This window comes from Psammomys obesus, unplaced genomic scaffold (assembly GCF_907164565.1).
Source record: "Psammomys obesus unplaced genomic scaffold, mPsaObe1.curated_primary_1811, whole genome shotgun sequence".
NCBI lineage: Eukaryota > Metazoa > Chordata > Mammalia > Rodentia > Muridae > Psammomys > Psammomys obesus.
The window spans coordinates 3,831,111-3,856,690 of record NW_026596162.1 but is presented as its reverse complement, the minus strand read 5'-3'; the positions used below and the strand labels follow the sequence as shown (position 1 = coordinate 3,856,690).

The following is a 25,580-nucleotide window of genomic DNA, read 5'->3' as shown; positions in this document are numbered from 1 at the left end:
TCTAGGTAAACTGCAGGCTGTGGTGACATCTGAGAAACAAGAGCATAAGGATCAGAAGTTCAAAGTCATCCTTGACTACACGGACCTTTGAAGGGAGTTTGAAGCCAGCCTGGGCTACACGAAAAAACTGTGAGTGAATGAATTTTAGATAACATTTTTTTATTCATTTGGTCCAAGTCCCACTATTTATACATGAGGACTTCTTCCTCAAAGGAAAGTGACTTCCCAGTGTCACAACCACATCAGAACAAGTAAGGGGGCTCAAGACTAAAGGTGGCATCCACCCCTCAGAAAGCCTTGGCAGTGTTACATAACAAGGCATCAGAAAATGGACTGGGCTGCCCCATTTCCATCTCCGTTATGTACTGCAATTAGGTAACTCATTTGGGGGTGAGAACTTTATGTGGTAGGATAAACCTTATTACAAGCCTGGGGGTTGAAAACTGACCTACACCAATCCCTTATTCCCACCCTTACGAATACGAGGCAGGCGTGACAGCCTCTCCTTTACTTAGGGAATAGAGCACTATCATTTGAACATTAACGAAGAGGTGACTGTCTCAGCACAGGCCAGGTGCTGCGATACAAAACAGTGGTGCTTACATTCTGATCTGAGGTTGGAGGCTTACGAAACAGGTGGTATACATAAGTAAATTCAATACGCAAGTTACTTTGTCATTAGTAGAGTTTCAGAAAAACATCGCAGAGGAAGAACAACCGAGTGCAGGAGCAAATGTTAACATTTTCGTACAAATTCCCTAGTTTTGTCCCTAAGTGGAGTCTAAATTTCATAATGCAAAGGGCACGTGTTAAGTCTTGTGGCTGTGATGAAATACGGGACAGAAACGCTGAAGAGTCACAGTGAGTACCTGTACTGCAATGTGCCTGACTTCACCCATGACTCATCGTAGTAGCTGCAGTGGTCTCAGTGGCTTCTTGGGTCATAAACCCTAAAGCCACCTTTCGCTGCTCCGGTCTAATTCACCTGCTGCCTTAAGCAACTCCACATCCGCCTTTACCATCCTAGGCCAAGCCAACAGCAGCCTTCACCTGGGCTGACAACGGATACAGCCAATCATCACCTTTGCTGCAATTCTCTAGACACCAGAGCGCTGCTTTCCAAGCACAAGGCTGATCCTGCTGCTTCTCTGCTAAAAACTCCATGAGCTCTCATGTTTGACCCCCCCTTGATTCTGATGCTGCAGCTCCATTCCTGATCATTGCAGTGAACCTTTTGCTGCACCGTCTTTCTCCTGGCTGCATGCTCTGCTTGGGGTATTCCTTCTCGATGTACCTGACTTGGCTTTGTGTTTGTAACCTCATCTGCATAAGCAGTCCAGGCTGGCGGGAACTCAGACTCCTTCTACTCACCCACTGCAGTGCCAGGAAGCTCAGTGTGACTCAGCTTCAATATTCTGTCAAGTGTATCACTGTGTATCCTAAAAAAATCTATTTTAAATTGCAAACCTTTGTCTCCCTAGGCATCCTCTTTATTCAGCATTATTTTTATGTAAGGTATAATCTCTTGGAAGGTTACTTATTTTGTTTAATGTTTCATTTCCTTACTAGAATGCAAACTATTCAAAGGAAGTAATTTTGTTTTGTTCATTACTGTAACCCAGTACCTAAAATACCTAAAGTATTTGATGAACAAATGAACATGCCAAATGGCTGAGTGTGAAATGGCATATGAGCTGGGCAGAGAGAAAGAGCATACTAAAGATGAAGCAGGATCATATGACAAACAAGTCCCAGAGCTGCTGTGGATGGCAACAGAACAGCCAGATGACTTGGCTTATGAGTGGAACTACAGGCTATAAGCCACAGCTTGGTAACTGGCTGATTTCAGATGTCTTTGGCATATACAAAGAAAACAAATGTCCACAGGTTTGTCCAAATGCCTTTATGCGCACCTTTATAAAGGCGGTGGATACTCATCATAAATATTTATGATGCTTCTGAAAAACGGTTTGTAAGATAAAAATATAAAAATAAAATATCTAAAGTTATTCATTCAAATAGTACCTTAATAAATCCATCAGATGCAGAGCCAGGACTGGATCCCGACCATATGGGCTTTGGTCTTTTGAAGCAACCACATGACCACGCCTTCATCTTCCCTGACAGTGAGATGGTAAACAAAGAGGCATCCCCCAGCTACAACCTCTACTTTAGAGTTAAAAAGTAGCTGAGGGATGTCTTCATTCTATTTGCCTTTTTTGGCTTTGGCTGTTTTTTCCTTTCTTTTTTTTACATGTTTAGGGATTTTATTTTTCCTCTTCTCTCTCTGCGCTTCCTTGACCATCTTCTTTCTTTCCTGTAAAAAACAAACAACCCCAACAAATTTTATTCATCAGAGTATTCAAACTGTTATTAGAACTAAATTAAAATTCATGTTATGTGGATAAAAGTATATGTACTTGCTTCCCCCCCACACATGCAATATCCTTGCCTTATTATCTCTCAAAAGGGTCTCACCTTATTGTTCAGACTGTTCTTAAACTCCTGAGGCCCAAATGATACTCCCCCCAACACACTTCAGTTTTCAAGTTCTTGGAAGATAGATACCTGTCATTATATGCAGGTTATTTTTCTACTCCCCCTTCCTCCCTGGCCCAGCCCATCTACTACTGAGCTACACCCTGTCCCATGAACTCTGTTAAAACTGTGCACAGTCAAATCAGTATCCCTATATGTTACTTGTTGTTTACAAGTTTCATATTTCAAGAGAAATAAAGGTTAGAAAGAAACAAATATTTGTTTTTAGTAGACAAATATAATATGTCCTTTGTGCAAAACTAAAAAAGTTCCTAAAAGTAGTCAAGTCTCTAATTTACTCCGAAAGCAAAGTTCAGACTTAGTTATGGAAACTGTAATTAGAGCCACCACACCCAGAAGGAATAAGGATCTTGGCTAACCTTTTTGTCAATGTCAGGGTCAGCAGTATGCTTTTTGCATTGGGCATCATCTCCCTGCTCTTCAGAGTCTGTAGCAGAGTACTCGGAGCTTCCAGAATCTTCTGAATCAAAACCAGCCTTTCCTTTAACTTCACTTTCTAGAAGCGCGGGGACCTTGAAATCATTACAGAACCATGTTACTTGAAGCCAATTGCTTATCTATTTGTTAGTCAACATGTTAGTAATAGCATTTTATATTAGTATACCAAAAACACTTTAAAGTGTGCAGCGAAACATCAACATAGCAGAATCAACATTAGGGAAAAGATGGACAACATCCATTCACTCCAGGAGGGCCCAAGAACACACACAAATACAGCAATTAGCAGTGGTGGCCATTCATAGACACTACAACACGATGCTGCCATCTACAAATGTGTTGGGCTCCATTCACAGCTCTCCTGGCACAAATGCCTGATTGCTAGGCCTATATGGGTAGCCTAAGCCAACAACACAGCTCTGCTGCTGCTTTTGCAAGCCCGACGGTTGAGCTGGAATCAGGCAAGAATGTAAAATGCAGAGGCAATAATGACAACGATCTATTTAGGTGACTTCACAACTGTTTTCCTATGAATTTATTATATTACTAGAAATGAGCTAATCTAATTGAAATGAGAAAGTTACATTTTCCCTGAAATTTACCATATTTATTTAACTTTTTTTTTTCTTTTTTGAGACAGGACCTTATTACATAGTCTAGGCTGACCTTGAACTTTCCATTTTCTTGTCTTATAGCTAACTGGGTAGATGATGGTAACTGAACTCAGGTCCTCTGAAAAAGCAGCAAAGGCTCTTAACGGCTGAGCCATCTCTCCAGACCTGAGATTTTTCAAAACTGATTGTAAAAACTATCAAAAAGTGTATGACTATCATGACTGTCCTGCATAATGAAGACCAGGATTATCAACAAATAATCTCATTTTTAATGAAAGACTTCAGAGACAGAAGAGGTACATTTCCAAATTTAATTTATTCTGCAAATATTTTACCACATTTATTTGTGTGTGTATTCACAAGCATGTCACAGCACATGCAGTAAAATATCTGCAGATAAATTCTGTTATAAAGCAACACATGTTCTTCATACCTTCTGGACTCCTGACAAATCCTTTTTCAATCCCGTCACAGTCTGGTATAGAATCTTGTAAACAAAAGGAAAAAGAATACATATAAATCTGACAATGATATATACATACTACATTATTAAACACTGGACTACATGGTCCCCTGTTATTCTGTGAATGTACTATCACATTCTATCACACAGTAACACAGAACATAGCATGCCATTATTCTTGTGGCTCACATATGCACCTCCACAGACCCAATACAATCAAAACCCCTTAGTTTTCAGATGAACTTTGCCACCCACTAGGTGACAGCAAAAACTGACTTTGAACTTTATTCAATGAAATGTTAGCCGCTTCACAAACAACCCTATCTACTCTCACCAAAAGTTGTAATTATTACTAACGGTGCTTTCCAGAATCTGGAAAGATGACTCAGTGATTAAGAGTACATGTTGTTCAATCATGAGGACCACAGTTAGGATCCCAGCACCTATACTCAGTGGGTGAGAAAGCTCCAAGTACCCCAATACCCTCTTCTGGCCTGAGGGCACACACACAAATAAATGTATACATGCAATCTCAGACACATAGACATATGTAAATATTAATCTTTTTTTTTTTTTAAAGTGTTTTTGGTCCAGAGAGCTAGCTCAGCAAATAAAGGCACTAGCTGTGAAAGCCTGACTACGATCCTCAGGAGCTAAACAAAGGTGAAGAGAAGTGACCTCATAAAGCTGTCCTCTGGCCTTCCTACAGGCACCCCGGCAGGCATGCTCTGACAAACATAGTAATATTTTTTTAATGATTTTATTTCATGCATGAAAATCTGGAGAACATTTCTTCACTCTTTATATGAAAACATATAAACAGCTAAGTTTTGCTATATGGCTACAAACCCGGAAGTGTTTCCTTGGTCTGTTAACAACAAAAAACAGCAACAACAACAAAATTCAAGGGAACTGGAGAGGTGTACTGTGACTAAGAACTTGTTCTGCCCGTGCAGAGGACCTGAGTTTGGTTCCCAGCACCTGTGCAGGGAGGCTTACAACTTCCTCTTAACTCCAGCTCTAGGGCAACCTAACATCTCTGGCTTCCAAGAACACCCACATTCACTCATGTGCACATACCACCCCACACACATGTAGTTAAAAATAATATAAATATTTTAAGCATTTATTCAAATATATAGGAAAATGAAGCACAGCTTATCAATCTAGTACAAACGTTTTTATCCTTGACTTCTTTGTGGATCTGCCTTTTACTAATTATAGCTCTGGGCACATGCAAGTACATCACCTCTCTCTTAAATCCAGGAAATAGTCCCTTTACAGCCAATGTGTAAGGCCCACGTTCAGACAAAGGAAGCTAACCATCTCACTAACACCACGCCAGGATAACAAAGCAAGCTACTCACATTGTCTTGTTGGGTACTCAGAGCCATGTCTTCTTCCTTCAACCTCATCATTACATCCACATCTCTCTCGTAATTTTTTACTTCATTTAAGGTCCTGGGAATATATGCTTGTTTGAACACCTAATAGAGGAAAGCAAAATTAAGCTATTATTCCTATACTCTGTCTTTAGCTCTATCAACCATGCGGAAATTGGTATTTCCAACACTGACCTTCAGCCAACCTGTGTACACACTGTGTCATGTCTGCTATGCGGTAAGCTAAAAGCAATTTGAAAAGACTAACAGACTAAGAGGTTGCTGAGTGCAATAATATAACTGAAAGTAAACTGTGTGCCATGTGTCTATAAAATCAAGTTCATGCTTTACCAACAAAAACAAAACCATGCAAAATCATGTAACACAAGCATTATTTGGAAATGGTGGCACACACCTGTAATTCTAGCAATTAGGCAGCTGAAGGAGAGTGTGAGTCTGAGGTCACCTCACTACATATCAAGTTCTAGGACAGCCTGGCTTATACAATAAGACCCTTTACCACAGAGTGCCACAGCAAAAGCCAAAAAGTATTCTCAAGGCTGTGAATGCATGATAAATCCCACCTCTTCATCCACATGATCTTGGCTAGTCTTTTCTTCCTTGGTCCTTTGGGATGCTATTTCCATGGCCTTTGAAAGAAAGCAAAACATTATTCCTTTACATTCACCCTAGAAAAGACACATTTTCTATTTTGTAATGAACGATTTTTGATCTTCATGGGTGTGACATTTCACAATTCTGAAAGTACCTAAAGTGAGTTTCTGCAATGTAGGCTGGCTCTCTACCAAAGACTTGTCAGTCATTTAAAAAGAAATAGAATAAACTCTTTTAGTCTCAAGGTACGTTTAGTACCTTCTTCACAATCACACTGGGTGTAGCTCAGTAGTAGAACACTGGCCTAGGATATACACAGCCCACATCCTAGCACCAGCATCACTCACACCCATACCTACACCCAACTCATGGCCAAGACCAAAAGGAAAGAAAGACTGTTTTAAACTTATTTTTAAACTATTAGCAAAAATCTTTATCAGAATAAAACTGAGACTCAAAAATAAACCATTTCTTGATACTTGAAAAGTTAGTGAAATCAATCACAAGGAAGGTAGATGGGAGGCTTTAATGCCACGACAGCATAAATCCCCATGAAAGTCCCTTGGGCAAACAGTGACTGGGAGAAAGGTGACAAAGACTCTATGCAGAGCTCTTCTGACTTAGGAACACAGCCTCTAACTAAAACACATGCAAGGAGAGGGCCAGAGCGGCGGCTCCGTGGTTAGGAGCATGCACTATTCTTCCAAGGGCCGGCATTCATTCCTAGCACCCACATCGGGGAGCTCACAACTGTGGGTCACTCCGGCTCCAGGGAGATCCAATGCCTCTGGCCTACACAAGCATCTACACACACATGCACATACTTACAGGTACACATGATTACATTAAAATATATCTTTTAGAAATACAGAGAGAAGGAAAAAACATCTATTTTCTGTTTTGTTTTTTTTAAGTATAGACACTAGAATCAATAGTAATGGTTTAGGGATAAAAATACTTTGATAGTTACTCAGTCAATACATGGAAGTGGTAGTTTGAGTAAAAATGGCCCCTACAGGCTCAGAAAGAGTAGCATTACTTTAAAGGATTAGAACATGTGGCCCTGTTAGAATAGATGTAGCCTTGTTTTAGAAAGTGTCACTTGGGGTGCTGCTTCTAGGTTTCAGAAGCTAAAGCTAGGCCCAGTGGCTTACTCTCTCTTCCTGCTACTTACCAATCCAAATGTAAAACTGTCAGCTACCTCTCCAGCACCATGTCTGCCTGCATGCTGCCATGCTTCCCACCATGATGATAATGGGTTAAACCTCTAAACCGTAAGCCAGCCTCAACTAAATGTTCTCCTTTATAAGAGGAGCCATGGTCATGTTGTTTCTTTCTTTTCTTATTTTTTAAGATGTATTTATTTATGTATACAGTGTTCTGCCTGCATGTACACCTGCACGCTAGAAGATGAACCAGATCTCATTATAGATAGTTGTGAGCCACCATGCGGTTGCTGGGACTTGAACTGAGGACCTTTGGAAGAGCAGCCAGTGCTCTTAACCTCTGAGCCATCTCTCCAGCCCTGTCATGATATTTCTTAAAAACCATGAAAACCCTAACTAAGACAGTATCTAGCTGCTGAGCACATAATCAGCTACTGACAATATACAAATAAAATTTCTGTCCCTCAAGAGTTCATAATTTGCCAAACACAGTGGTGTACAGCTAAGCCCCAGCACTTATGAGACAACAGCAGGAGGAGATAAGGTCAGTGAGATGTACTCAGCTGCTAAGAATGCTGGCACAGCATGCACAAACTGGACATACAGGTGCAGTTATAATCTCAGAACTCAGGAGACAGAGGCAGGAGAATCACAACTTCAACTTCATCCTTGGTTATATAGAGTTTGAGGCAGCCTACTATACAGAAAACACTGTCTCAAAAAAGTATCAAAGAGAAAACAATACCCCTGGAAGCACTGTTTCTCCTGAATCTTCCATTGAGACAACTGTCTGACCTGAGCATTAACATTCACCAGGCAAAGCAAGATGAACAAGGGCCTAGGTGGAAAAGCACTCCAGAGGAAGCATGAGAATCCTGACTCAGAAGTGACAAGATTAAAAAGACATAAATAGATCATATCAAAATAGAAAACTTTTTGGGGCCCAAAGGGAGCACTCAACATCAACAATAACAAGAAGCCACACACAAGCATTTGTCCTGTAGCAGACCCTGCCTGTTCACTTTCTATCAGCCGCGAGTTGTGGTGTTTTCTTCTGCCTTTGCATTGTTTTTTTTTCCCTGAGTTTGGTTCCCAACACTGACTGCAGGTGGCTCATAATCGTCTGTAACTCCAGCTCCAAGGGATCCAATAACTTTTTTTGGCCTCCTTAGGCATCTGAACACACATACAGTCATAAAAACACACATATATACATAGAAATAAGTTTTTTATAACAGCATGTGATTTTACTTAGTAGTAGTACCAAGAGTAGATGAATAACAACAGAACAGTCGTTTCTAGGAGCTAGTGGGGGTTAGTAAACACAGTTGCAGTCTTTGATCTTTGCCTTAAAAAAAAAAAAAAGTTCTGAAGATAAAAAATTAGTTTGTACAATAATTTAAGTGCTTTTAATGCTTAGTCCTTAATGTCTCGTATGTTTTACCACACCCTGAAGTTTTCTCACTGAACACTATGGCATGTGTCAAGAAGGAAAAGTCTCTGTAATCATGAGTTAAGTCAAGAAACCTGTCTTTCCTGAGTTCTTTGCTGTTTTTAATTTCATTGTGAACTGAGAGCGGTAAGAAATTATCAAAATGAACAATGACACTCAGAATCAACCCAAATCCCTCAGATGTGCCATATAAAGGCAAGTCATACGTATTCCTCTCCTCAGCCCATCTTACCTTTTCCAGATAAGCATCCATGTTCTCAGCGGTGATGGAAGGATCCGTGACAAACTCAAAGAGCTCCCGCACAGTCATGACAGCAACAGCATGTTTGAAAAAGAAATCTGTCAGAAGGAAAAACATTGACAACAGCGCCATAAGGGGAATAGTTACTACCTCAGCTAAAGAACAGAGCAAGAAATAACAACACCAACATCTGCAGCCAATGGCTTAAGTGGCACTGTACTGAGCAATACAGTAGCAAGACTTGTTTGTTGGTGCCACGGACCAAATGCAGGGCCTTCCACATGAGAGGCAAACGTAGCATTCCTATGCCAGACTACATTCCCACTTCAACTGACAAGACATTATCCCAGTGGTTCTAGACATTCCTAATGCTACGATCCTTTCATACAGTTCCTCAGGTAGTGGTGACCACCAACTATAGAATTATTTTTGTTGCTACTTCATAACTGTAATTTTCTTAGTTATGAATCATCATGTAAATATCTGAAATGCAGGATATCTGACATTAGACCCCTGGTGAAAGGGTCATTTGACCTCCCAAAGGTCAGGACTCAGGCTGAAAAATGCTCCCTTATCCAGAGCTGTCAGGAAATTCCATTTTCTACTCACCATTGACATTGGCACAGTCTTTTCTCAAGAACTCCAATGCATGTGGGTGGTCATGCTCCACAGACTGAGAAACATCAATGATGTATACATCCCCACCATGGTACCTTGAGGGCAATAAGCACAGAGGTTATAGGTTACTACTATGTTCTTGTTTTAAAAAAAAAAAAAAAAATCTATTCTAAATCTGGTTGTGGTGGCACACAGGTAGGATATGCTGAAGGAGGCAGAGGTGGGAGGATCAGGTCAGCCTGGGCTACACATTTTTAGCTGAATGTAGTGGCAAATGCCTTTAATCTCAGCACTTGGGAGGAGGCTCGGTCTCTGTGAGTTCAAGGCCAGCCTCAACTACAAAGTGAGCTCCAGTACAGCCAAACTATGTAAAGAGACCCTATCTCAAAAAAGAAAAAAAAAGCAAGATGAAACAACAATCTACTCTGTTTTTTGTTTTGGATAGGCTCTCATATGTAGCACAGGTCAGGCTCAAACTCTTATTCTTCTCACCTCAGCTTCCTAAGTGCTGAGATTATAGGCATTAGGCATGCACCACCATTTTTTTTAAATCCACCTTAAGTAATTCATAAATGATTACAGCTGATGAGAAAGGGCTATCCTGACTAATGAAAAGATGAAAAATCAAGAAAATTTCAAAGCTTATTAAGTCAGCTAAAATGCACCCCCTCCCCTGAACTTGTGCTGGGGATGGAATCCAAAGCCTCACATATATATAGTCTAAGCAATTGCTCTATCAAACAAGCTAGACACTTCACAGTCAGCTATTATATTGCTAAGGTCATGGAAGGCAGTGACCACATCTTAACTCTCACTATGCGGACGACAAGAGCATAAAGTATGACTTTGTAGACTAGTATTTGTTTAAAAGTAATTAAACATGACTAACTTATGTACAGTTTCTAGTAAACAAACCACACTCACAGCATGTTGAATTCACTGAGATCCGCATGAACAAGTCTAGCATCCTGATACATTTTCCTCATATACTGAATGACCTGCAGGTACAGCTCCCGTGCCTTGGATTCTGACAACTGGACATTTTTCAAAAGTGGTGCAGGCCTCAAGTAAAAAAGAAATGAAGATAAAATCAAGATCAAATTTTCGTGCCTTATTCTACACTGTTACACACACCTCTCTTCTATAATTCATCATGTAAACTGACAATGGAATGATGAATGTCATTCCAAAATGCTGACAATCACAAGTAATTCCCAACACTTTAATAAATTAAACATCTCTCAAAACCAAGGTTAGTTTTGTTATTCTGAAGCACCATTGTTGGTATAATGTTCTTTTGAAATGTATACACCTTATCCTTGTTCATTCAAATGCGATTTCTTCCCCCAATTCTCTGGTTTCAATCCAGATATTTCATTGTTATACTTATTCTAAGCATCATCTGTCTCAACATTATGTAAACATCAAAAATAAAACAACCAGCCACAATGTTGGGCAATAGAGACGAAGGAGTAGGCGGGAGAGGGGAGGAGCCAGAGGGCAGGAAAAGAGTGGGAGGCAAAAGGGCAGGGGCAGAGCTAGGAGAGCAGAGGCAGGAGAGAGGATGTGGAAAATGAATCAGACTTAAGATTTCACAAAAAGCAAGTAAAATGGGTAAAATCTAAATGTTAGGAAACTATGAGGGCTTGGAGGTTTAGGAGGGAGTTAACTATTGCCCAGCATTGTGTTCTAGGTTAACTAAATAAATCCAGTCTCTGTGTGGTGATTTGGTTATACAGCTGTTTAGGATAAAATCACAACTTACAACACACTGTGAAACTTCACAATGGCATATCAGAACAGTTATGCACTAACATAGTAAGAAAGAACCATGAAAGGAAATGTGGGAAATAATTACCCTAGTGAATAGTTCACAGGACTTTAAATAGTTTCACCATGAAATTCTTTGACAGTCCATATACTTACATGTCATCTTTGCCAATGAAGCTCATTAGAAGAACATGACTTTTTAACCTGATTGGTTCTGGACATGGTATTTCTGCTGTTCTTAGCCTGTGACATAGATAAAAAGACAGTTGGAAGGTCAAAAGACATAAACAAAATATAGCAGCGACAGACCATGGCATGACAACTCCTGTTAGAAAACGTCACCAAGTCCTCTCAACTATATTGCTATTTCATAAACCAGTGATTTTAAGTGGCACCATTATGTGTCACCAAGAACACTAAAACACTGTAAACTATTACATCCCATAACCTGTGACAGCCAGTCCACTTCTAGAGGTGTTTCACTGTGAAAAGAAAGCACACCTTTGAACTGATGAGACATAGCAGCTATGCCAACAATTATATTTTGAATTTACTAATCTCAAAAAAATTAAAAAAAAAAGTCACTGCACACACTCTAGTAGCTAAGTGGACACAGAAGATTTCAAAAGACTTCCAAAACAAATGGTACTGGTTTAATAGCAAATCATACCTACAGATAGCACGGAAAAGGTTAAGGCACTGGAAAGAGGAAGGAGAAATCCATAAACTTTGAGAAAGCTAGGTTAAGTATACTTTCAAATAGTAGTTATGACAAAATTACATTTTATGTCCTAAACTGGACTGCGTAGGAAAAGCAAGTGATTAGCCAGAGCTCAGGGCCTGACAAAAATCTATCTAAAACCCCTATAATTTTATGTATGTATGTATGTATGCATGCAGGTATGCGTGTATGTGTGTGTATATATGTATGTATGTACATATGCATGTATTTTTTGTTTTTTTGTTTTTTTTTCAAGGCAGGACTTCTCTGCATAACCTTGGCTGACCTGGAACTCACTCTGTAGACCAGGCTGACCTGGAACTCAGATATCTACCTGCCTCTGCTTCCCAAGTGCTGGGATTAATGGCGTGTGCCACAAGTGCCTTGCTCCCCTGTGACTCTTAAATGACAGCATTATTATCACCAAGTCACTTCCTATCTAAAATCCTGTCTTATCTTTCGTAGAGCAAATACTACATGTTTTAACATGGCTCCAGGCTCATCAGAATAGCAAAATTCTTCTACTTAGTTCAGCACGTACAACAGAACGACAAGGTCTAATTAGTCCCCTGTGCTTGGAAAGGGTGGGGCATGGACACCCAGACAGACGCAGTTAAGCATGTGCACCACACCCTCTCTCATACACACCGCGCCAGTCACCTGGATAAATTTCTCATTTCTTTTTCTGCCCATGTCTTCACCATTTTCCTAGGGTTTCCTTTACAATAGCCACGACGAAATCTAGAACAAGTAAACATTTGTTAAATCACTGCATTTTACTATTTTAGCACTTGAGGAAAAAGGAATTCAAGAATCTAGGCTCACCTGAATTCTCCAGTTACATACTTATCACGATCTTTGAACACCAAAATAGAAGTTTTATATATTTTGATTGCTCTGCTCTCTCCACTGGCTGTGGTAGCATAGTATACATTAGCCTATTTTAAGCAGGAAACAAAGGAAACGAAGCATGTGTTAATATCTAGTGTCAGATTTCCAGTTGATTCTAACCTCGAGTAAACTGAGACAACACTTGTATCACTGTCATCTCTTGAAGATGTGAATGAAAATATGAAAATTTGTGTTATAATAAATACACTTCCAGCATACATTCATATGCCATCCTATGAAATTCTGGTCAATGACGGGCCCCATCTGACACAGTGGTCTCATAAGATTTTATCACCTATAGTGATGTCACTGCTATATTAGTTTCTCTGACTGCAGCCTATTGTTACACAAGGCACACCATGCATATAAAAGTACAATTGAAATGTAATTGCTTTCATACGTGTATCTCTGATAAAAATTTTCTTATATCTAATTTCCACAGAAAATGAATCGTTAATTGTGATAGTTTAAATAAGAAATGTTCTCTATAGGGTCATTAATTTGAACTCCTGGTCCCCAGTTTGGGGAGCTTATGAAACGTTTAGGAGGTATAGCTTTGCTGCAGGAAGTATGTCACTGGAGGCAGGCTTGAGAATTAATACCCTGGGCCTATTTCTAGGTCATTCACTGCTTCCTTATGCCATGATTTCCCTGCCTCTATGAACACTATTCCTCTGGAACCTTAAACTAAAATAAACTTTATTCCGTAAGCTGCTCTTGGCTAGGTATTTTATCACAGCAAGAGAAGAGTAACTATATACATATACATACATATATATATATATATATATTCTTTTTTTTTTAAGGTTACATTTAGCCTTTAATTCCAGCATTTGGGAGGTATAGGCAAGCAAATCTCTGAGTTAGCAGCCAGCCTGGTCTACAAAGTGAGTTCCAGGATAGCCAGGGCTACACAGAGAAACCCTGTCTTGAAAAAAGAAAAAGTCACACTTACTTTTTTCTACACTTAGAAATAAAAAAACAAGAAAGACTGGCTAATAGAAATAAAATCAATAGCCCTCATTCGTAAATAGTAATTTTAAATTGGAACTCAGGACCACAGTGATTTGAAAATCTAAGCTCAGTGTTCAGCACACAGACTCAGTGATACAATAGAGCAATCAAGGTAAGTTATACACATAAATTTTTTTTCTTTCTTTATACAAAAAAATTTTTTTGAGACAGAGTTTCCCTGTGTAGTCCTAGAACTCTGTAGACCTGACCAGGCTGGCCTCAGAGATCCACCTGTCTCTGCCTCCCAAGTGCTGAGATTAAAAGCATGTGCCTCCATAGCTGGCTTGCTTTCTTTCTGAGACAGGGTTTTTCTATGTAGCTCTAATTGGCCTGAAATTTGCTCTGTAGACCATGCTAGCCTGGACCTCACAAGGATCTACCTGTCTCTGCCTCCTGAGTAATGTGATTAAAGGTATGTGTGACAATGCTCAACTTTCTTTTCTTTTCTCTGTAAAGATGCTATTTGTTTTATGTATATGAGTGCTCTATGTACACGTACACCTGCATGCCAGAAGAGGGTATCAGATCCCAGTATAGATAGTTGTAAGTCACCATGTGGGTGCTGGAAATTGAACTCAAGATCTCTGGAAGAGCAGCCAGTGCTCCTAACCACTGAGCCACCTCTTCAGTCCCAGCTTTCTTTTCTTTTCTTTTCTTTTCTTTTTTTAAGGCACTTTCATTACAAAGTGCCTTAGTGCTCCTTGGTATTTGAAATAAGGAAACAAACATGAAAACACTGCTATCCCAACAACAGCTCACTTCTTTTCCGGTGCTAATGCAGCCATGTATCTCTGATATGTCTTCTTTATGCAACATCTTGAATAAAATCATCTTTGTTCTGGGATCCAAAACCTAAAAAGAAATGTCTTTTTTAAAAGTAGAATCATGAAAACAAATGAGACAAAACAAACTACAGGACAATAAAAATGCACATCCAGAGTTATCACGATGGCTCAGTGAGTGAAGGTACTTGCTACACAGACCTTGTGACCCAAGTCTGCTTGCCCCAACACCCACCCACGTAAAGGCTTCTGGACAGAAGGAAGCCCACAAAGTTGTCCTATGACCTCCACACAGGCCCCATTACACAGGCACTGCCTTCGCCTTCGTGCACACACACATTTTAGTTGCTCTCTGTTGCTGTGATAGACACCATGAGAAAACAACGTGGAGAGAAGAAGGTTCATCTCATCCCCCTCTTCAAGAAAACAGTACACGGCCGAGTGAAAGCAGGACAGAAGCTCGACGGAGGAACTGAGGCAAAAACCATGGCTGAGAGATGCTGACTGACTTGCTTTCTTGTACAACCCAGGACTACCCAGTTCGTTCAGGGGCAGCACCACTCACAGTGGGCTGGTGCACAGACATGCCTACAAAGTCAATCTGATGGAAGCAGTTCCTCTCTGGAGGCTCCCTTTCTCCAGGTCACTAGTTTGTAGCAAGTGGACAAAAAGCCAACCAGTACAATACGATACGTTAACATCATAAATAAGCACTTGCATGTCCAGTGAGTCTCCAACTGCACAAACTAGACTGCAGATTAGCTTCTACTCCCTTAAGCCTTACGTCAAAGAGCTTTATAGGTCAAGAGGTTACTATTTCAGTATGTGGGATTATAAGCATACATACAGGAGGACAGCCCAAATAGGCAGGAATAATAATAATAACCTAAACCTTCTTTATCATTTTCTTCACTCTATAAAAATCTGGATCTGGTGGCATACACTTTTAATCCCAGCACTCAGGAGGCGAGAGGCAGGTATATCTCTGTGAGTTTGAGACCAGCCTGATCTACACAGCAAGTTCCAGATCAGCTAGGGCTACAGAATGTGGGGTGTGTGTGTGTGTGTGTGTGTGTGTGTGTGTGTGTGTGTGTGTCTTTACACACACAAGTAAACGTCAATCATATTCTGCTGCCCATAAGTAATTAGGGACTACAGCTCTGCCCCATCCAAAGAATAAAGCACGTCTAATTTCTAAAGAAAGACAACTCTAGTTAGAAATTTGAAGATATTACTCTTCTTTCCCTTTTCCCCTCTATGCATGCCCAAGATACACAGCAGCTACTCAACCTGTTTTATGGCAGATATTCAACTTATTTGGTGGGAAAGAGAATAAAATTCCTACAGACCCTGCTTAAGAAAAATTCTGGTGTGACAGTCTCTGCCTCGGAGCTCTGAGAAGGAGGGAGCACCGCAAGTAGCTTCGAGGGTTATAGTAGCTGCTATGAGAGGCTATGGCTTCACCATACCTACTAGTTATCATATTATACAGCAAAATGCCAATCAACTAACTTGAAACGGTGTTTACTCAGGAGTAATTTTAGATGAGTTGACACCAAGGAAGGATGCTAAAAACAAGGCAGAATTTAAAGAGAAAAGGAATGCTAATTTCAAACAAGACTGTGCAGCACACTTAAAGCGTACCTGTTCTACGGTTGCTCGGTCAGCCTTATCTTTAATGCGATACCTAAGGGAACAAAGAAGTGTAAGAGACATATTCAAATCTGAGGGAGAAGGCAGAATAAGAAGATTCTGCGACAATTCTTACGGAGCTTTTCTTAAGAGATCACAGTTTGATAAAGACTCTGTGCTCAGTGAAAAACTGCACATTCAAGTCACTTCTCTTTAGCATGTCCAATCCTTTGTTTCTTTTCATTGTGAAGTTTTTAATCTTTTTCATGCATTATTCTTCCGTGTGAATGAAGTGTAGGCGAGTGCATGCCACCAGCACATGGAGGTTAGAAGACAAGTTTTGGGAGCCAGTTCTCTCCTTCCACCGTCAGGGGTCAAACTGTGATTGTAAGTCTGCATGACAAGCACTTTCACTACCCCCTCACCACCATCTCCCAGGACCCCTGGCATCTACAAAGCTCACACTTGACAGCTGTGTAATCAAGAAACAATGAAAACAACAAATCTCATGCTTTAAGTAAGTTTACAATTTTCTGTTGGGTCATATTCATAACTATCCTCAAACACATGTACTCACATGAGCCCACAGGTTGGATGTGCCTGCTATGGAGGTATACAAACACATACAAATACATATATATATAAATACACACATATAATTTTATGTATGTAACATATAACATATTTCATACATGCACACAGAGAAAAGGGAGAGAGGGAGAGAGAAGGGAGATGAAAAGAGGGAGAGGTGAAAGAAAGGGGAGATGAGACTGAGTGTTTAAGTGGTGGTCCTTCTACATCCCTGAGGCATTGGAGTAGAGTGACAAGGGAAATCCTGAGTGTTTGTACTGTCCTTTAACTAACATCAGCTTGTATGCTAGATAACGCAATCCAATACACTAACCTAAACTGCCACAGTTCAAATACAGGGAGTCAGACACACAGGTCAGCAGAATACCAGGTGACCCCAACCCCTCTCAGAATGCAGTGACCACCACACTGCAACGAACCAGAGAGAAATGGACTTTCACGCTCAGTTCTAACCCTGCTGGCTGGATAAATGCTATCTTCTATACCGGAAGGGTCATCCCAGCTATTATGAAGAGAAGTAAGCCAGATCCTAGTCTAAACTGGAATCTACAAACACAATCCTAATGAAAACACATTTATGAACCTCACAAGACTGTGCTTTTACTACTTGACTATTTATGATTTTGACTTACAAAGGCAAAGCACATGCTAAACTAGTAAACAAAGGGAAACAAAAAACATCCTTTTCAGAACAATCATGCTACCCAGTCAAGAAATTAGTCTCCGCCAGGTAGGGTGGCTCACGCCTTTAATGCCAGCAGAGGCAGAGGCAGGTGGATCTCTATGAGTTCGAGGCCAGCCTGGTCTACAAAGCAAGTCCAGGACAGCCAGGACTTATTATACAGAGAAACCCTGTCTCAAAACCAAAAACACACAAAAGAAGAAATCAGTCTCCACCACCATACTTTATAATGAAAACATTACTTACGATTCCGCTTCTTTTTGTCTACATTTTACGGTGACTTTATTTATGACAGAATCAGTAACGTTCAGTTTATCTAAAAATACAAAAACAGACAATGTAAACACACAAAAGACAAAAATACATTAATATCTCTGAACAGAATACTTCCCTCTCTACTTTCCCCTTGTATGCTTTCTTTTTTTAATTTTCTAAATTTAATACAAATTATTTTCTTAATAGAATTAGAATATATTTTACTTACGAGGTAAGCAATAAATTAACCTATTTTCCTCATAGTGTGTATTTTCAGCACTGTAGTGTCATTTTTGAGCCAGTATTTTAAAATTCTAGATATAGACAATACTCAAAACATTGGCTCTACATATTAAATCTCTGATACTTAATATTTTGTTCAATACAGATAACACAACTGTCTGAATTCAAAGTTTAATTCTGCAAACCTCAGTTCCTTTTCAAGTTATTAGAGTTAGATCATGACGACTACGAAATACTTATATACATTAATTTGATATTACTCGACAGGGTACATGAGAGACACTGGGTAGGTTTATAGAGTAAAGATTGGTGCAAGCATAACATGGTGGTCTTGCATTTTTAAAGCAGTATAGTTCAAACTAGGGCTGGCTTTCACTAAACAATTAACACCATCATAAAATCTCTAACCAAACAAAATAGCATTTTTAGGCTGTTCTAATACAAAATGCAATGCAGAACAGATAAGAAATAGAATGAGTATTTGAAACTTCATAATCCCACAACAAATTAAAAAAACAACTGAGAAAGTGTGAATTAAACTGTTAAGTTGCTAAAAGTTATTTTCTTCATTTAGCTCTATCACTGAATCAATACATTCACTTCCTCAGCCAAAAAAGTGCCTAACACTTCAGCATTTGGAAGAATCTCTTCACAGCCCAGTTAGCAACACATTTTTTAAAAACTTACTTAGATTGATTTTATTTTCAAATTTTCGCAAAGACTTGTCAATTGGAGTGGACATTTTGGCTGAATTGTAGTTAGATGTCTGTCGATTTGCCTATAAGAAATTAGTTTAAGATAGGATTAATTGTCAATTCAGGCTGAAGGTTCATAATTACGTTCTTTTTCCTCCCTAGTTGTTTTTTTATTATATTTGGGGGAAGGGGCACAACACAGATGGAGGTCAGAGGAGCTGATTTTCTCCTGGCACCCCAATGGTCTCAGGAACTGAACTCAGGTCATCAGGCTTGACACCAGGAGCATTTACCTGCTGAACCACCCCCCTGCCCCAGTTCAGTTGGTTATTAAAGCACCATTATACATGGGAGCTTTATATTAAAAAAAAAACAAAACAAAACAAATTTCCTAAGACTTTTTTAAAAAAAGGTTTTAAAAAGTGTGTGGGTGTGCTGACGCATGCCTTTAATCCCGGGGTTTGGGAAGTAGAAGCAGGCAGATCTCTGTACGTTCAATGAGACCAGCCTGTGGCTGAGAGATGGCTCAGCAGTTAAGAGCATTGACTGCTCTTCCAGAGGACCTGGGTTCAATTCTTAAGTCCCACATGGCAGCTTACAACTGTCAGTAACTCCAAGATCTGACACCCTCACACAGACATACATGCAGGCAAAACACCAATGCATATAAAATAAAAACTAAAAAAAAAAAAAAAGAGAGGGACCAGCCTGGTCTACAGAGTGAGTTCTAGGACAGCTGGGGCTAAACACAAAGAAACTTTCCAAAAAAACAAAATAATAAAATAAATGGGTTTCATGGCTGGAGAGATGGCTCAGCAGTGAAGAAACTGTCTGCTCTTCCAGAAGAACTGGATTTGATTCTCAGCACCCACATGGCAACTTACAACCATCTATAACTCCAGTCCTTTGGGATTCAAAACCTTTTGATCTTCTGGGGCATTTCATGAACTGTATACACATGGTGTACAGATACATATGCAGGCAAAACATCCATATATATATATATATATATATATATATATATATATATATATATATGTATGTATGTATGTATGTATGTATGTATGTGTGAACAAGCATATAAATATATGTATATAAATATATATGTATATCTGTAAATAAAAATTTTAAAAAAGCATTTCAAAGAAAAGGCTAAGTAAGGTTACTGACCACAACACAGGCCACATGTTATTTACTTCTCTTCAATGTATTTTTGTTATTATGAATAATAATTTAGATTTTTTAAATTTCAATTGGTTTGTTAATGTGATACTTGAGAATATTCATTTACCTTCAAAGTGTTTAGCAAAAAGCTAAGGCTGACATTAATCCTGACACCTCAAGAAATGAAACAGATAAGGGTAAGTATGAGGTTCAGCAATTACACTGATGCTCTGTATGACCTTAAGTAACACCGAAGGAAGCAGAAACAATATCCAAAACTCAGAAAATGTATCATAGATGTTTAAAAAAAAAAAAAAAAGGCTCTCAGTCAGGTGGTAGTGGAGCATGCCACTACCTGATATTAAAATCCTACCAGAGGCAGGTGGATCTTTTTGAGTTAAGGCCAGCCTGATCTACAGAGTTCCAGTTCAGCCAAGGTTACAAGGGAAGAAACCCTGTCTCAGGAGGAAAAAAAAAAGATTTAAAAAATTAAAAAAAAAAGGCTCTCAACTGAATTGCTGATTCAGTCTTATTGTATCTCATCATGAAACTCTGAGCCTCCATTGTCTTATTTGTAAAAAACTTCAAGAGCAGAGTCTGGAGAGATGGCTCAGTGGTTAAAAGCACTGGCTGCCCTTCCAGATGTCCCGAGTTCAATTCCCAGCAACCACATGGTGGCTCACAACCATCTATACCTTCTACTGCCCTCTTAGAGTACTAATGTGCATACAATAAATAAAATCTTTGAAAAAAAAATAAAGAACTTAAAGAGCAACAAGTGCTCTAAACCACTGAGCCATCTCTTAGGCCCCTTTAATTCAGCTTTTAAAATAACTTTTGGCCTTGGGATTAGGATTAGGACAGTACTTGTCTACTACACACAAGGCCCTGGGTTTGATTCCTGGCACCACAATATTAAGTATCAACTTCTGTTTCCTATCACATACTTGTTTGTCTGGCTGATTAGACTTTTGTAGTGCTGGAATGCATGGTAGGCAAGTGCTCCAACAATGCACTGCATCCCCAGCATAACAACGATCACCAGCAACCAAGAGTAACAGCTAACATTAGGTACACAAACATCATATCACAATCCAGGCTGAAATTACCCAGTCTTACCAATGACTCAGTGAAGGATTTACCAAAACTTACTTTGTATTCCAGGCTGGCTTTAAGCTTGTGATCTTTTCGCCTCTTCTCCACAAGTAGCTGGGGCTAAAGAACTGTATACAAGCCCAGCTACACTTTTGTAGTTAGCAGTGAGTTTCAACCTTGTATGCTTGTTTGTTTGTTTGTTTGGGTTTTTGGTTTTGTTTTTTTATTTCTTCCCCCCCCCCCCCCCCGACGCTGTTCTGGGGAGCTAGGGATAAACCCCAGAATCTTTTGTCCTCTAACCAAATGCTTTACTCCTGGGCTACATTCCCAGCCCCTTTTCTGCTCCTTAAATGGTCTATAGTTAACTGCTTACTCATGGCTTTTCCTTTGCATTTTTAAGTTCATACATCCTATAACGCTTCAGGATTTTTTTGTTTGGTTAGTTTTGGGTTTTTGAGACAGGATTTCTCTGTGTAGCCTTGGCTGTACCGGAACTGGTCTCATTCTGTAGACCAGGCTAGCCTTGAACTCTCAAAAGATCCACCTGCCTCTACCTCCTGAGTGCTGGAATTAAAAGCATGTGCCACTGCCCAGCTGACACTTCAGTAATGCTTCATATTTACTGATTATTGAAAGAATCCAAATATAGGAAATTATGAGAAATATGAAAGCCATAAGAAAAAAAAATCAACAAAAGCTGGGGCTACAAGACACTATAACCTATAGTACCACAAGTCTTTTTTTTAAAAAATAGATGGATCTGGAAAGATGTCTCCGTCCTTAAATTACTGTCATTCAAGCCTGAGGATCTGAGTTCAGTCCTCAGCACCTGCATGAAAACACAGACTCACTGGTATACATTCATGATCCCAGCACTGCAGTGGCTGAGAGAAGAGGGTCTCTGAAGTCACTGGCCAGCAGCTGGCTGAGAGAGGAGGGTCTCTGGAAGTCACTGGCCAGTGGCTGGCTCAATGATCAACTCTGGGTTCAGTGAGATGTCCCAAAAGATACCGTAGAGAGGGTAGAGATAGCTCAGCAGGTATGAGGACTGGAATTGGTCCCAGCACCCAGATAAAAAGCTGGGGATCCCCAAAACATCTGTAACTCCAGCTCCAAAGGACTGATGTCCACTTCTGCCTTCCCAACATGCATAGACATGTACACACACAAACGCATACACTTACATTCACTCAGACACACAAACTATAAACAAATAACACAGATTTATAAGACTCCTTACATACATGAGAGTTACTGGCTCCATTCCAGGTACAACTCTTGGTGAGTTTTCCAGTCCCATCATCCAAGTACCAATCACTGTCATAATCATAGTTGTCTTCCTCCTCACTCTCATCTTCACCCTTCATCTCTGTCATATCATTCTGAAGGTTTTTAAGTAGAATGCCATCTTTTGCTTGGACTGACTTCACTTCTATGTTTTCACTAGAAAAAAAAAAAGAATGTTCTGGCATGTTTACATATCCTCTAAAGAACAAAACACACATACATATATACCTAAAGATTCCCTTGCATTTCCCAATCTGTTCCATCTTTTTCTTGTTTTTGTTTTGTTTTATTTTTTTGGGTTTTTTTTTCCCCCAAGACAGGGTTTCTCCGTGTAGCCTTGGCTGTCCTGGACTCACTTTGTAGATGAGGCTGGCCTCAAACTCACAGAGATCCTCCTGCCCCTGCCTCCCTGAGTGCTGGGATTAAAGGCATGTACCACAACTCCCAGCTCCATCTTCTTAATATCAAGTTCTCCTGTCTTCCAGGACTGTGGCAATCCTTTATTCTCCACACCCTCATCAGTGTTGATTTTGCTTTTGCCTTAAATCAAGCTAGAATTTACATTATTCTCTTTGGTAAATGAACTGGTTCAGATCAGTGCACAAGACCAGACTCTAGATAAATCATTCATAAACCTACTTTAAGGAGATGTGTATGACAAAATCTGCCTTTCCTTGAACTAACTGTAATACTATGATGAAGAAACAGTAATGCAGAGAGGCCAAACACTACACAGTGAAGTAGGCCAAGTATAGGATAACAGAAGAGGGGATATATGAAGAGAAGAGGTCCAATGTAAAGAAAGTGCAACCAATGGGGGGGGGGGAGGGCGGTTTCCACAAGAATGCAGACCTTGTTACTGGATCTTGCTAGTTTTTCAAGAAGCTAAAACACTGGATGTTTATGTAATTTTTTTTCACACATTTGCCAAGTTCAATTTTTTTTAAAACATGTGCCTTCTAAACCAAACACATTTTCCACCAAATTCAATACAGGTATTGCCAGCTTTGACCTCATGCAAAGAACAGGCCAATAACCATATTAAACAACTAATTATACATGCTACTTAAAAAGATATAATGCCTGATTCTGCAGCACACAATACAACAGGAACAACACCAACACCAAGATTAGCATGAGCCCCTGACAAGGACTTTTTTTTTTTTTCTTTTTTTTAAGATGGGGCCTCAGTACGTAGCCACGGATGGCCCGGAACCTGCTTCGTAGACCAGGCTGAGACTGAATCCAGAGATCCACCTGCCTCTTGCCTCACAGGTGCTCAGATTAAAGACGTGTGTCACTTCACTTGACCATAAAGAGCTGGTTGGTTGGTTTGTTTGTTTTCTGAAAAATGAACCAGAGCTTTGCCCTTTCTGGGCAAACACTCTACCACAGAACTAAATCCCTAGCACTTCCCTCCCACCCACACCCTTCCGTTGTTGTTTTGTTTTTGAGACAGAGTCTCACTGTGTGGCTCTGGCTGGCCTGGAAATAGAAATCAGCTGCCTTTGCTTCCATAGTGCTGGGATTAAAGGGTGCCCCCACACCTGGCCCCTATTTTTAGTTAATGCATTGGAACTGATAACAAATTTCTTTCTGTCTTTTACTTACCAGTCCAATAATCTAGAATAGCATTTAAAAGTTATAACTATTCAAAATATTCGAACGATCCTGGTGTCCTTAGTCCCAACTAGTCAGCCCTGTGAGAATGTCTCGAACACGAAGCACCACCAGCCTCTACCAAACCACCACAGGCCACTAGTATGCCCCACCCCCAACCCAGGTGTGACATATAAAAATGTTACTGGAGAGTGCCAAGTCTCTTTGGTTCAGTGGCAAGATCAAATCCATCAGCGGACCACTGGTGTAGTCTCACAATATCCTGTGTGTATTGGGGACAGTGGATACATAATACACTGTCATTACCATTACACACTGACTAGCAGGTTTGCAGGATTTCTGGGAGATGATCTGTAACCAGAAATCTAATTTCTTTTGCTAGTCCCTACCCATCCTCTGCTTACTATATATGGAACTGCTTACTCATTTTTCCTTTGTACTAGTCAGCATTTCATTTTAATACAAATAACTTGCCTCTTTATTAATATCAATTCCCCCTAGCAGAAGGCAACTCTTGTGTCAATCAAGACGGTAGTCACCAACATTTCCCTAACACTAGATTTGACACACAGGGTGTCTAATCTACTCATAATTGATGAGTAAAATCTACGTGACATAAAGTACACAAAACTCTGTTGTTTCAAAATGACTCTTTTTTCTTTTTAATGGGAACTTTTCCATTACTGTTTTCATCAGCCCTTACATCTAATTTAATCACAACACTGCTACCTCAAAATCGTTCTATGGTCTTAGCTCTAGGAGCTATCATGTTTGAACCTGATTTTTTTTTTTAATTAGTTCTCTGTTCCACCCTTATTCTCCAAAGGCATCTTCTACGTAACTGACCAGTTCCTTTAGTTCATACATCAAATGACTCCCTGTCGCTGCTAAAAAGCCTTCCTCTGGCCTTTTAACACCTGAACAGTATCTTAACTCCTCACAGCCCTTATAAGGCTCTACCTGGCTGGTCTTCCTTTCTGCCTCAATTCTCTCCACTGCACTCTAGACGCTGGCCTCCTGGTCTGCCCTCCTTTTCCAAATAGACAGTAGAGACTTGATTTGTCTTGTTCATCACTAACTCCAGCGGAGGTCAAAATTTTGTTGGGTGTGTGCGTTTACAAAAAAAAAAAAAAACCTACATTTCTCAATTATCCTCAGATCTGCTTCTCTGCTAGTCATTCTCGGAACCGACTCCCTTGACTAGTAGCTTTTGCGAACTGCTCAGCCATGAGGACAGACCCCAATAGACGTCCAGAGAGTCAGGTCTCAGCACCCCGAGAGGAATGCGGAACTGGAGGACTCTGAGCAGTCCCTGGGCAGTCTCCGGCCGCCTACCTGTCAGAGGCATCCGCGTCGTCAAACTGGCCAGGGACCACCGCAGTCATCCTATCCCGACGGCAGTCCATGAAGACTGGGTCGAGCCCTGCACCTCTCGGGCCGCAAGCAGAAGAGACGGCTTTTCACCTAGCGGATCCAACCGCGTCTCCGCGACTCCCACCTCACAAATCGCTCGGCAACCTCCAGGCCCAAAGCAACGACCAGCCGCCACGGGCTTTCAGGCTACACTACCACAGACACAGCTACCGAGA

At 40.2% G+C, this 25,580-nt stretch overlaps 1 protein-coding gene across 1 annotated transcript; it reads right to left on the bottom strand.

Moving 5' to 3' along the window:
* Riok1 (RIO kinase 1) lies at nucleotides 1-25,580 on the bottom strand. The gene is made up of 17 exons (XM_055595173.1): nucleotides 25,327-25,580; nucleotides 22,329-22,527; nucleotides 18,818-18,908; nucleotides 17,879-17,948; nucleotides 16,372-16,414; nucleotides 14,705-14,797; nucleotides 12,866-12,978; nucleotides 12,701-12,781; nucleotides 11,476-11,562; nucleotides 10,474-10,611; nucleotides 9,541-9,644; nucleotides 8,923-9,029; nucleotides 6,041-6,106; nucleotides 5,442-5,561; nucleotides 4,045-4,098; nucleotides 2,919-3,071; nucleotides 1-2,317 (listed from the first exon to the last, which is right to left on the bottom strand). Exons 1-17 carry the CDS (start codon nucleotides 25,395-25,397, stop codon nucleotides 2,207-2,209), a joined length of 1,701 nt encoding a protein of 566 aa, XP_055451148.1. The 5' UTR covers nucleotides 25,398-25,580; the 3' UTR covers nucleotides 1-2,206.